Here is a 12,687-nt window from a genome sequence, read left to right on the forward strand (position 1 = left end):
TCCCTCTCAAATTTAGGTATACAAGGGTGATTTAACAAGAAAAATATACATATATACATACAGTACATACACGTGTGTGCAACATATTTTTGCTGATAATGAAAATGAAGGGGGACCAGTGTATGTATGCATGCATGCATGCATGTATGCATGTATATATGTAACATATTTTTGCTGATAAATGAAAAGGAAGGAAGATTAGTATAGATCTGTTTCAAGCTATTTTGCTCTCATCAGCTAGCCATACCCTTACCGGGATTTGAGCCTGGGCAGTCTGCCTGCAAGACAGATTTATCTGAAGAAGGACCTTGTTCTCCTTTTCCCCTGAGAAAAGAATTTGACTTGCATCTTTTCAGGAGAACACTGCTGTGAAGCTAAATATAGCATATTTTACCTATACTTTCAAAGACAACTTTTTAGTAACTGATTTATTGTGCGAATTGGCTATACATCAATCATTAATTTACATGCAATTCAGGAATCTTATATAAAAAGCTAGTGAGTTTGCTTCAGCTATTCTGTCACTGTAAAATTGAAAGTCTTATCTATACTCCCCCAGATATTCCTACACTCACTGGTATCATGTCACCAGCTATTCCCTCTTCCTTCCGAATCTCCTAAATTGAAAGTACTGAAGAATGGACTATGACTATGGGAACTCTTGAAACAATTGAATGCATATTAGATTTGGTGATAATAAAAACTTTTGCTTAGAGGAATGATCTAGTCCAGAGGTGCCAACCACGTGGCCCACGGGCCAGATCCAGCCCATAATAAGCCATGGAGTTGGCTTGTGTGCCATCATGGAGACAGTGGGGGACCGGCCCCTGCTGCCCTGGGCAAGGCTACGCCCACCCAATTGGCCATGACAATCAGTCCACGCCTACCCCATCCCCTGGAGGGCAAAAAAAATCCTGATGCAGCCCATGACAGGGTCGACTTTGACATCTCTGATTTAGACATTCATTCTTATTTCATGATTGTTTCTTCCTTCCAGATCCAAGTAAAGCAGAACAGGATATATTGCTATCAAGCTGCCTGTGCCCAAGCAAACAAAACATCCATTTAAATCTTGTTAGGAAGGACAATCGAGATCTCCTCAGAATTTTCATTTGGTGTCAAACCTTTGGTGTGAGAGGAAATAATTGAATTGGATTATCTCGATTATAGGCCCAAGCAGAAGGACCATATTAGGTTGCTGTTTCCCTAGTCCAAAATCACCAAATACTAACAACTTATTCCATGTCCATCTTGGATTGAAGATGCAGATATCACTGACTTGTTTTTGGCATCTCACAGTCCTATTGCAGGCTTTCTTGAAGCCAGAATTAACAAAGGTGAAGAAAAGAAAGTCTCTTGAGGAATTGAAATATGAAGTTTCTTTTGAAAGTTTTAAGATATATGGATTCCCCCCCCCAGAATATTTGATTCCAATATATTACACAAGATTCCTTTAGAAAACAATAATTCCGCTCCACTTTTAAAAAAGAAAAGAAAGAACATCACAAGACAGATGTGTTCGGCCAGTTCTGGATTTAAAAGAACCCAGCTATAGAAACAGTTTAAAATAAAAGGGAAGTATGAAATATAGTCTTTTCACTGGAGGGAACGGATTGCAACTGGTGCCTGAAATGTTACAGACATGGCTCATTTTGTCTACAGCTCCACATCCTCCTGAAGCAATTCTGATTCTTCTTCATCGAGTAAGAGGCTGGGGTTTATCACTTCAGCACTGTCAATTGCTTCTCCCAGTTCCTGTACAACATCGCTGCCAAGGTCATCTCCCTGTTCGACTTGCTTTATCAAGTCTAAGTGATCCAGGGGAATCAAGCTGTGCCCCGGTGATCCAGCAGTCCTTGCAATTGTAGCTGCCATTTCGGCTGCAACAGCGGCCTTCTGGGCTTTCTGCCTCTGTTGTTCTTCCTGCTGGCGGTGGGTCTTCATATGAGCGTTGCGACTTTTGATTTTGAAAAATATCCTAATACAATGTGACAAGGCGGGGGGGGGGGAAGGGAATCTGTATTAATTACAGGGGTACATTACATTTTCTTCCAAAATTACGCTTCCTTTGGGGAAGAAGGGGTTGATCCTTCACTGCTGATCAGATACAGGTAATCCCCAGGTTACGAGCATTCCCTTATCAAACATTCAAAATTATGCAATACGCGCCCCCTAGCATTTACGAATAAGTCCCAAAATTATAAATCTTGTAGCATCACGGCAGTTGTTCATCTTTATAAACAACTGAAGAGGCTCTGCAACATTCATCCCACACGTTGCCGGCCGAAATAGAGCTTCTGAGGGGCAGATCCAAGGGCTAGATTCAGAAGCTCTATTTTGGCCTGCAACAGCCTGGAGGAGGTCTCTCGACACCCAAACGGAGATTCTGAGGGGCGGATCTGCCCCTCATAAGTTCCATTTCAGCCAGCAATCTGCTGGGTGAGGCCTGCAGATGCCTGGACAAGAACTGCAAAGGGGCACATAGAGCTGAGAGGCTGGAGAGGAGACTGCTTGCTAGATCTTCACAAAGTAAGTGATGCAGCATGGCAGGGGTTTTTTTTGGGGGGGGGGAATTGTGAGGAGTGTGAGGTATTTCATTTTTTAAAAAGAAAACATCTTTATTAAATATATACATTATAAATGAAACAGAGATAAATATAATACATCACATATCAATCATATTTATTGTATTATGACAGAAATAAAAGAAAAGCGAGAAGATAGGAAAGATATAGTAGAAAGGGGAAGTTTGGGGAAAGAATAAAGAAAAGGGGGATTGAAAAAGAAAGGAGAAAAGGAGAAGACATGCTGGCTATTTAGCTGGCACTTCCGTAATATATGACCTCTGATTTAAATATGTAGTTGGTGTACATTTCCCTTGATTTTTATTAGTTCATTGTATGGTGTTAGCTATTTTTTGTAAATATTGTTGGTGTTTATCTAACAAGCAAGTTCTAGTCCATGCACTCAATATTTTAGGGTTTTGTTCATAATGTTTGTTGTATGTCTAAAAATTGCGTCAATCAATATCTTTTGTAAGTTATGTGAAAAGTTTGTTTCAGTTTCATGGTCTGTTGCCAGTACATGAAATCGTTGTTGAACAGTCTTTTTTAAAAATAATATTTTGGTATTTTTTTGTCTTAGCCAAAAGGTATTTCAGTGGATTAAGGAAGCCTTGGGTGGTCTTAGGCAGATGGCCTGTTCCATCACTAGGCCTCCCATGGCCTCCCCTACCCTGTAAAACCACATTTGCACTTAACAAGCCTTGCATTTGATTAACAAGTGCGTGAGCAAAAGGAAGGAGTGATCCTGTTCAAAGTACGAGATTCACTGCCACGAATCCTTGGGTTATGAATGGATGGGCAGGCTCTTTTAGATTCGTAACTCAAGGGCTACTTGTATTACACTTAACAAGGTGGCAGAGAAGTATGATCTTGAGATGTTACAGGCTACCACAAACAAGAACGCATGGGCTGTCTTGTTTAACTTCAAAACACTTGCTTCATGTACATCCCTAATCAGAAGCGTCTACTACTTCCCTAGGGATTATGCAGGAGACCAGCAAAAATTTCATTTCACAATTATTTCAAAACAACCCTGTCCAAATGAAGCTACGGAAATTATTATTCTTTGGGGGGGGAGATTCTATGAGGGAGGTAGATGGTTAAACGTATACAGTAATACCTCATGATACGAACTTAATTGGTGCAAGGAGGAGGTTCGTAAGACGAAAGGTTCGTAAGACGAAACATTGTTTCCCATAGGAAACAATGTAAAGTCAATTAATCCGTGCAACCAAAAAAACCCCCGCAAAAAAATGGCTTTCGGCGACAGCTGGGAAGCCGCGCGGCTGTTTTAAAAGGTGACAGCCGGCCTGGGGGGCTTCCCAGCACCCCCCCGAACCCGGGTTCGGGGTTTGGGGGAGTGCTGGGAAGCCCCCCAGGCCGGCTGCAACCTTTTAAAAGAGCCGCGCCGCTTCCCAGCTGTCTCCTGAAGCCGAACGCGGAAGTTCGGCTTTGGCGTTCGGCTTCAGGAGACAGATGGGAAGCGGTGCGACCTTTTAAAAGAGCCGCGCCGCTTCCCAGCTGTCTCCTGAAGCCGAACGCGGAAGTTCGGCTTTGCCGTTCGGCTTCAGGAGACAGATGGGAAGCGGTGCGACCTTTTAAAAGAGCCGCGCCGCTTCCCAGCTGTCTCCTGAAGCCGAACGCGGAAGTTCGGCTTTGCCGTTCGGCTTCAGGAGACAGATAGGAAGCAGTGCGGCTCTTTTAAAACGTCGCAGCCGGCCTGGGGGGCTTCCCAGCACCCCCCCGAACCCAGGGGTTCGGGGGTGCTGGGAACCCCCCCAGGCCGGCTGCGACCTTTTAAAACAGCCGCACCGCTTCCCAGCTGTCTCCTGAAGCCGAACGCCAAAGCCGAACTTCCACGTTCGGCTTCGGGAGACAGCTGGGAAGCGGCGCGGTTGTTTCAAAAGGTGACAGCCGGGCTGGGGGGCTTCCCAGCAACCTCCCGAACCGAACCCGGGGTTCAGAAAAATTTTGCCTCTTCTTACGAACTTTGTTCGAGTTACGAACTGGCGTTCGGGAGGCTTCTGGGAAGCCCCGCCACCCGGCTGTCACCTTTTAAAACAGCCGCGCGGCTTCCCAGCAGTCTCCGAACGCCGGTTCGTAACTCGAAAAAAGTTCGTAAGAAGAGGCAAAATTTTTCTGAACCCCGGGTTCGTATCACGAGTTGTTCGTAAGACGAGGGGTTCGTATCTTGAGGTACCACTGTATATACATACAGTGATGCCTTGTCTTACAAACTTAATTGGTTCCAGGACAAGGTTCTTAAGGTGAAAAGTTTGTAAGACGAAACAATGTTTCCCATAGGAATCAATGGAAAAGCGATTAATGCGTGCAAGTCCAAAATTCACCCCTTTTGCCAGCCGAAGCTCCTGTTTTTGCGCTGCTGGGATTCCCCTGAGGCTCCCCTCCATGGAAAACCCCACCTCCAGACTTCTGTGTTTTTGCAATGCTGCAGGGAAATCCCAGCATCGCAAAAACGAGCACTTTGCTGGCAATGGAAGTTTGGAGGTGGGGTTTCCCAGCGAAGGGAGCATCAGAGAAATTGCAGCATCGCAAAAACACTGAAGTCCTCGAAACCCCCCTCTGGACCTCTGTGTTTTTGCGATGCTGCAATTTCACTGAGGCTCCCCTCGCTGGGAAACTCCACCCCCAGACTTCCATTGCCAGCAAAGCGCCTGTTTTTGTGATGCTGGGATTCTCCTGCTGGGATTCCCCTGCAACATCACAAAAACACGGAAGTACGGAAGTGGGGTTTCCCATGGAGGGGAGCCTCAGGGGAATTCTAGCAGCGCAAAAACGGATGCTCCGCTGGCAACGGAAGTCCAAAGGTGGGGCATCCCAGTGGCGGCAGTGGGTTTGTAAGGTGAAAATAGTTTGTAAGAAGAGGCAAAAAAATCTTAAACCCTGGGTTTGTATCTCGAAAACTTTGTATGACAAGGCGTTTGTAAGATGAGGTATTACTGTATATATATACATACGTATTTGCTGATAGTGAAAAGGAAAGGAGTCTAGTATAGATCTATTTCAACAGAAAACAACCATGTGTGTCTGTGTATATATACATACATACATATAAATGGTTGACTTTCTTTCGAAATCACCCTGGTATTCCCAAATATGGGAGGAAGTAACTTGCTTTCCTTTTTGCCTCTCAGCCCCACACATGGGACATTCCAAGGCAGATAAATTGTTTTATATTCGACAAACTATAATTTACATGGTTACATATTTTTGCTGATAAATATGATATATATGTAACCATACATATGTAAATATATACACACACACAAACATACACACACCCACGAAGGGGCCGAAAGGCAAAATGGAAGCAGTCTGCTCCTCCCATATTTGGATATACCAGGATGATTCAACTGAAAAAACATTGTCTAGAGATTAAAGCCCATGCCTTACAAGGCAGATTCTACAGGTTCAAATCCTGATAAGAGTATGGCTAGCTGATGAGAGCATAATAAGCTCAAAATAGATCTATACTAGTTTCCCTTCCTTTTCATTATAGAAACATAGAAGATTGACGGCAGAAAAAGACCTCATGGTCCATCTAGTCTGCCCTTATACTATTTCCTGTATTTTATCTTAGGATGGATGGATGTTTAAATTCAGTTACTGTGGATTTACCAGCCATGTCTGCTGGTTCAATATGCTTCATACCCAAACACACACCAAACAGATTTTTGCTGATAATGAAAAGGGAGACCAGCACAGATCTAGATTTTGACAGAAAAAACCATATGTATGTGTTAGTGTGTGTGTATGCGTATACAGTATCTACACACACACACACATATATATGTTGATAATGAAAAGGAAGGAAGATTCGTATAGATCTATTTCAAGCTCTTTTGGAAGCTGTGTGCTCCCTCCCATATTTGGGTATACAAGGGTGATTCAGCAGGAAAAACAACAACATATGTATGCATGCATGCATGTATGTATATAATAAATACATTTAAAGTGAACAAATGTAGTACTGGCATAAACAGGAAATTACTCACAGATACATTCTCTGAATTCTAATCCTGTTGCCCAAATAGAGAAATCCCATACATTTCAAGTATGTGAGTCTGAAAACTATGAAGGGCGTACTTCTTTGTTTCTATTTTATAACTTTAAAAATGGAATGCTGAGTAGTTTTCTACAACATCGTCCAATAATTCACTAGGGCTATAAAACTAGGGTCTCTTGTTCAGCTTCCTTAAGTGATGCAACCAGCTAAAGATGCAGAATTTAGGTTATAGTAGCATAATCCTGAGCAAACCTGTGGTATGCAGCAAATAAAAACTGTGGTTTGTAAACAGCACTGGCTGGATTGACATGTCATGTTAAGTTACAGCAGAAACAAACCACATGATATACAGTATGAATTCCACCCTCTACCTCAAGCCAAAAGAGGGTTAGGTTTGGTTTATGGCATCTTAACACTGTCTAAATGGTATACATTATATTTTACCACTCTATTATAAAGTGATTTGAAACAGTCGTTTGCAACCTTGCTGCCCCTTGGATACTTTAAAAGTGTAATTCCCAGAGTTCCCAGCAAGTATGATTGAACTCAATCTGTATAGTCTGGAGGACAGAAGGGAAAGGGGGGACATGATCGAAACATTTAAATATATTAAAGGGTTAAATAAGGTCCAGGAGGGAAGTGTTTTTAATAGGAAAGTGAACACAAGAACAAGGGGACACAATCTGAAGTTAGTTGGGGGAAAGATCAAAAGCAACATGAGAAAATATTATTTTACTGAAAGAGTAGTAGATCCTTGGAACAAACTTCCAGCAGACGTGGTAGATAAATCCACAGTAACTGAATTTAAACATGCCTGGGATAAACATATATCCATCCTAAGATAAAATACAGAAAGTAGAATAAGCGCAGATTAGATGGACCATGAGGTCTTTTTCTGCCGTCAGACTTCTATGTTTCTATGTTTCTACTACACTGGCTAAGGCTGAATTTGAATTATTCTTATTCATTAAGGAAACTTCCTGACTTTGTTGGGGGTTGATTTTCACTGAGTTTCTACATAAAGTGTCACAGATTCCAGGTTTTTGCGTAGACATCTTTACTTACTTGCCACATTCTTTACAGGGGAAAATTGTAGGTGGATCTGTCTCACCACTTGTTGTGCTATGAGCTGGGGAACTCTTGACAGAGCAGTAGTCATTCTGAGAATTCGTCTTCGGTTTAGTGTTAGAGCCACCACAGCGGCTTTTCACCACAGGATTTGTACCACCGTGAATACGTGCATGGCCATTCAGGGCTTGCCTAGAAGTGAAGACCTAGAGGGCAAATCAATCCAAAACAGGTTTTCTGAATTAAAGTTTTTTTAAAAATCTGTAACAATGATACAGAGTTCCTCAAATGGTGTCTTGCCTGTTTTAATTAATTAATTTTATTTGTTTATTTTTTTATTTATTCAATATTTATTAGATTTGTATGCCGCCCCTCTCCGGAAACTGCACAGTCTAGCTGCCTCTACATCCACACACTTCTACATATGTGTAATAACATGATTAATTAATATTAATACAATTGGTTGCAGTCCACCAACTGTTTAGCCTGGATTTGGTAATTTTATTCCCCTATGAAATCCTTCCCAAGGATCGGGGATAAACAGATGTTGTTATATGATGGTATTAAATTTATCACTGCAGAATGTAAGTGCCTAAAGTACTGTCTTCTGCCTCATGTACCCCAGCGACCGGTCAGGTCCCACAGAGTCGGCCTTCTTCAGGTCCCATTAGCCAGGCAATATCATCTGGCAGGGCCTACGGGAAGAGCCTTCTCTGTGGTGGCCCCGTCCCTTTGAAACCAACTCCCTCCAGAGATTCGTACTGCCCCCATTCTCCTGGCCTTCCGGAAGGCTTTAAATACTTATCTGTGCCGGCCAGCCTGGGGCCGCTGAACTTTAACATCTGTCCCTGGCTCTTAGTATCACTGTGGTGTGAGTGAGTAGGGTTGGATGTTTTTACATTAGGGAGTTTTTACAATGTTTTAACCATTGGACTTCCGAACTGATTTTTGTATTTTGTGTATGTTGTAAGCCACACTGAGTCCTTGGAGAAGGGTGGCATATAAATCCAATAAATAAATAAACAAACAAACAAACAAATAAATAATCATAGCTACCTTTTACAATTGAATGATGGTGACTTTATCAATTCTACGGTGCCCAAGTGGTACTCCAAATGTTTTGGGATTGAATCCAAGGCATCTATTACTGTTGATACTATTACTGCTTTCTTTAGCTACAGTTGATTGCTTTCTCTTCTTTATTTTGTGACCTTATGTGTGTGTGTTACTGTATTAACAATTATACTTACAGCCCCACAGTCTGGCATTTCACAGATAAAAGAGGTCGCAGGTAGCCCGAGGCTTGGCAGAGGGGGAGAGTTAATTGGTGATGCAATAGCAATAGACGGCGGGTCAGGGGAATTCTGTATTTCTGTATCCTCTTCTTTTACAGATGCTTTTTCTTCCTCAGTTTGGTCTTCGCCTTCCATTTCTTCATCTTCACCACTTGTCTAAAATTCAAAGACATCCTAGATGATAATGCAGTAACGACACTATTGGGTTCCTATCAGAACAGTAAAGGACGCCGCAACAGTAGTAAAAGTTGAGCTGCATGCGCAGCTTTGGGTGTCTTTTATTATTATTATTATTATTATTATTGTTGTTGTTGTTATTATTATTATTATTATTATTATTATTATTATTATTATTAATTAGATTTGTATGCTGCCCCTCTCCGGAGACTCAGAGCGGCTCACAACAACAAAACAGTACAAATCCAATGGTTAAAACAATTTAAAACCCTTAATATAAAAAATAATCATATATCTCATACAAACCACACGTAAAGCGGAAACGGCCCAGGGGAATCAATTCCCCCATGCCTGACGGCAGAGGTGGGTTTTAAGGCGTTTGCGAAAGGCAAGGAGGGTGGGGGCAATCCTAATCTCCAGGGGGAGTTGATTCCAGAGGGTCGGGGCCGCCACAGAAAAGGTTTTTCCCCTGGGTCCCGCCAGACAACATTGTTTTGTCGACAGGACCTGGAGGCGGCCAACTCTCTGGGACCTAACTGGTCGCTGGGATTCGTACGGCAGAAGGCGGTCCCGGAGATATTCTGCACCAACGTCCCAGTAGCATGGAAGCAAAAAAAAAAAAAGCTGAAATCTCACCTGCATGTCCCCTTGCGAGATTTTGCTTCCTGCGCAAAAACACACTGACGCGCACATGTGCACACAAGACACTCAAAGCTGCGTGCATAGTGCACCGGTAGTAGTGGTAGGAGCAATCCGCCCCTGCGTAACAGTATAAGAAACTGTAATTGTCTAAATATAGAGATGTTAAAGGAGGATCAAAGTAACTCATATATACCTGTAGATAATCCTTGATTTCCCACAGTTCATTTTAGTGACTGTTCAAAATTAAGTGATTTGGGATCATTTTTCACATGTACCACCTTTGTAGCATGTGATCAAAATTCAAAAGCTTGGGAATTGACTCATGTTTATGATGGCTGCAGTGTCTTGGGGTCATATGTAACCTTGTGACAAGCAACGTCATGGGGAATCCAGATTCACTTAACAACTGTGTTGCTAACTTAATAACTACAGTGATTCGCGCTTCACAACTGTGGCAACTGTCCTGCTTAGCAAATTTTGGGCTCAGTTGTGGGTCCAAAGTCGAGAGATGCCTGTTGTTTCAATATCAATAGGTAGATCTAATATTATTAATTACTAAATGGATCCGACACCCAGGCCATGGGAGGGCTGAATAGAGTGTCGGAAGGCCAGATTTGCCCCTCAGAAGCTCCATTTTGACCAGCAATGTGCCAGGCAAGGCCTGTGGATTACTTGCTAGATCTTCATAAAGTAAGTGACCCGGTATGGCAGATTAATTACTAAATGGATCCGAACCCTGGGCTGGGGGAGGGCCGCGGAGGGTCGAACGGAGTTTCTGAGTGGTGCATTTGCCCTTCAGAAGCTCCATTTTGACCAGCAACATGCCAGGCAAGGCCTGAGGATTACTTGCTAGATCTTCATAAGGTAGGTGACCTGGTATAGCATGTTAATTACCAAATGGATCAGAACCCTAGGCTGGGGAAGGGCCACGGAGGGTCGAACAAAGTGTCTGAGTGCCGGATTCGCCCATCAGAAGCTCCATTTTGACCAGCAACAGGCTGGGCGAGGTCTGCGGATTGCTTGCTCGATCGTCATAAGGTAAATGACCTAGCATGGCAGGTTGTAGGAGGGAAGCAATTGTGGGGAGTGTGATGTATTTCAGTGGGTCAAGGAGGCCTTGGGTGGTCTTAGACATGTAATCTATTCCATCACTAGGCCCACCGTGATATTCTCCACCCTGAAATACCTCATGTGCACTTAACGAGCCACACATCTGATTAATGAATACATGGGCAAAAGCAGGGAATTCATGGTATGAGATTCACTGTCACAAATCCTCTGGTTATGAATGGAATGGGCAGGCTCCATTACTTTGAAGGACTAATTGTATTACAGAGAATGATTCAATGATGTAATAGGGTGGCAGAGAAGCATGTTCTTCAGATGTTATAGGCTACCATAAGCAAGAATGCATGGGCTGTCTTGATCAACTTCAAAACACTTGTTTCATGTACATCCCTAATCAGAATTGTTCAGAAATTCCCTAGGGATTTTGGAAGAGACCAGCAAGAATTTCAATTCATAATTATTTCAAAACAACAACCCCCACCCCCCCAAATTAAGCTGTGGAAATTATTATTTGGGAGATAAGTGATTTTATGAGGGGGATGGATGGTTAAAAAGTTGGATATAAATACATTTAAATTGTAAGAACGTGCTACCTGGTTCTTTGTTTCAAGATCAATATATAATTTAATTTTAATAATTACTAAATAAAAAGAAATCTTCTCCAGCTGGTTTTTTTTTAAAACATCTGTTTTGGAGGTGTGAGACGAGTTAGAGAAAAAATTAACTGACATCATTATTCCTTACAGAATGTATTATTCAGAATAACTAAATATGAAGAGGTACTTTCAAGTTGCTCTTATTGCTCTAAACCTGTTCTATATTATATAGAAAGGCAATTTCTCTGCAGTGAATCAAGGTAAGCTGCTTTATAGGAAGTTCAATTCCTTATTCATATATATTATTATTATTCCAACTAGCAATGGCTCTTAAGTAGAATTATTTCATTATCAGTTGCTTCCTGATTCTTTAAAACTAGAAATTCCAGGTTCCTTCTGGATATACAGATACAAATATACAGTAGATCTCGCAACAAAATGTTGGGAATTCCAAACTAAAAACACCCATTTCTATACACATAAAAATTTTACATTACTGTGGTGCTTGCTAAGAACTGCAATCAATATGTAATAATATAAATAAAGAAAAGAATAGAAGAAAAGATATAAAAGTATAGGTGAACATATTTGAAAGGAAGAAAAGATAAATGAGATAAGGAGAGATAATTAGACAGGAGACGGAAGGCACACTGGTGCACTTATGCACGCCCCTTGCTGACCTCTAAGGAACCTGGAGAGGTCAATCGTGGAGAGTCTAAGGGAAAAATGTTGGGGGTTAGGGGTTGACACTACTGAGTCAGGTAATTAGGATAAAGCAACACACATTCTTGTAGCATGGACCAGGTTATGGCATATATATATAATTATCTTTTTAAAATGTGAGAGAAGTAATAATCAAATATATAAATATAAATATCTGGATAATGCAATTTTATGTACTTTAAAATTAAAGGAAGTGAGGCTTACTGGGCATTCAGTTTTTACTTCTGCCTGCCGAGTTCTGTGCCGTCGTCCTAAATGCATGATTTTCTTCCACGTATAATAGTATTCAACACACTGTGCGACTGTCTTAGACTTCACCTATAATCATACAATAATTCAGACTCTGCATTAGCACATTGTCAGCTAACATGCAGCACACATACACACTACATTTCTCAAATATTATTTATTTATTTGTTTGTTTGTTTGTTTGTTTATTAGATTTGTATGCCGCCCCTCTCCGAAGACTCGGAGCGGCTCACAACAGGAACACAAAATACAAATGCAATGATTAAAAAATAAGAACA

At 41.7% G+C, this 12,687-nt stretch overlaps 1 protein-coding gene across 10 annotated transcripts in view; it reads right to left on the reverse strand.

Annotated features, from left to right (window-relative positions):
* Positions 1 to 413: 413 nt before the first annotated feature.
* TRERF1 (transcriptional regulating factor 1) overlaps positions 414 to 12,687 on the reverse strand; it is a 135,583-nt gene continuing 123,309 nt past the window's right edge. For 8 of the 10 annotated variants that reach the window (XM_070734520.1, XM_070734516.1, XM_070734517.1 and 5 more), the window contains 4 exons: positions 12,365 to 12,478; positions 8,910 to 9,110; positions 7,657 to 7,865; positions 1,361 to 1,978 (listed from right to left, as the gene is read on the reverse strand). In XM_070734520.1, coding sequence (XP_070590621.1) covers positions 1,657 to 1,978; positions 7,657 to 7,865; positions 8,910 to 9,110; positions 12,365 to 12,478 — 846 coding nt within the window. In that variant the 3' untranslated portion in view covers positions 1,361 to 1,656. Of the gene's footprint in view, positions 1,979 to 7,656; positions 7,866 to 8,909; positions 9,111 to 12,364; positions 12,479 to 12,687 lie in introns of all 10 variants that reach the window. The other 2 variants (XM_070734518.1, XM_070734519.1) reach the window with 1 other exon arrangement.

The sequence above is a fragment of the Erythrolamprus reginae genome, chromosome 1, assembly GCF_031021105.1.
Source record: "Erythrolamprus reginae isolate rEryReg1 chromosome 1, rEryReg1.hap1, whole genome shotgun sequence".
Classification (NCBI taxonomy): Eukaryota; Metazoa; Chordata; class Lepidosauria; order Squamata; family Dipsadidae; genus Erythrolamprus; species Erythrolamprus reginae.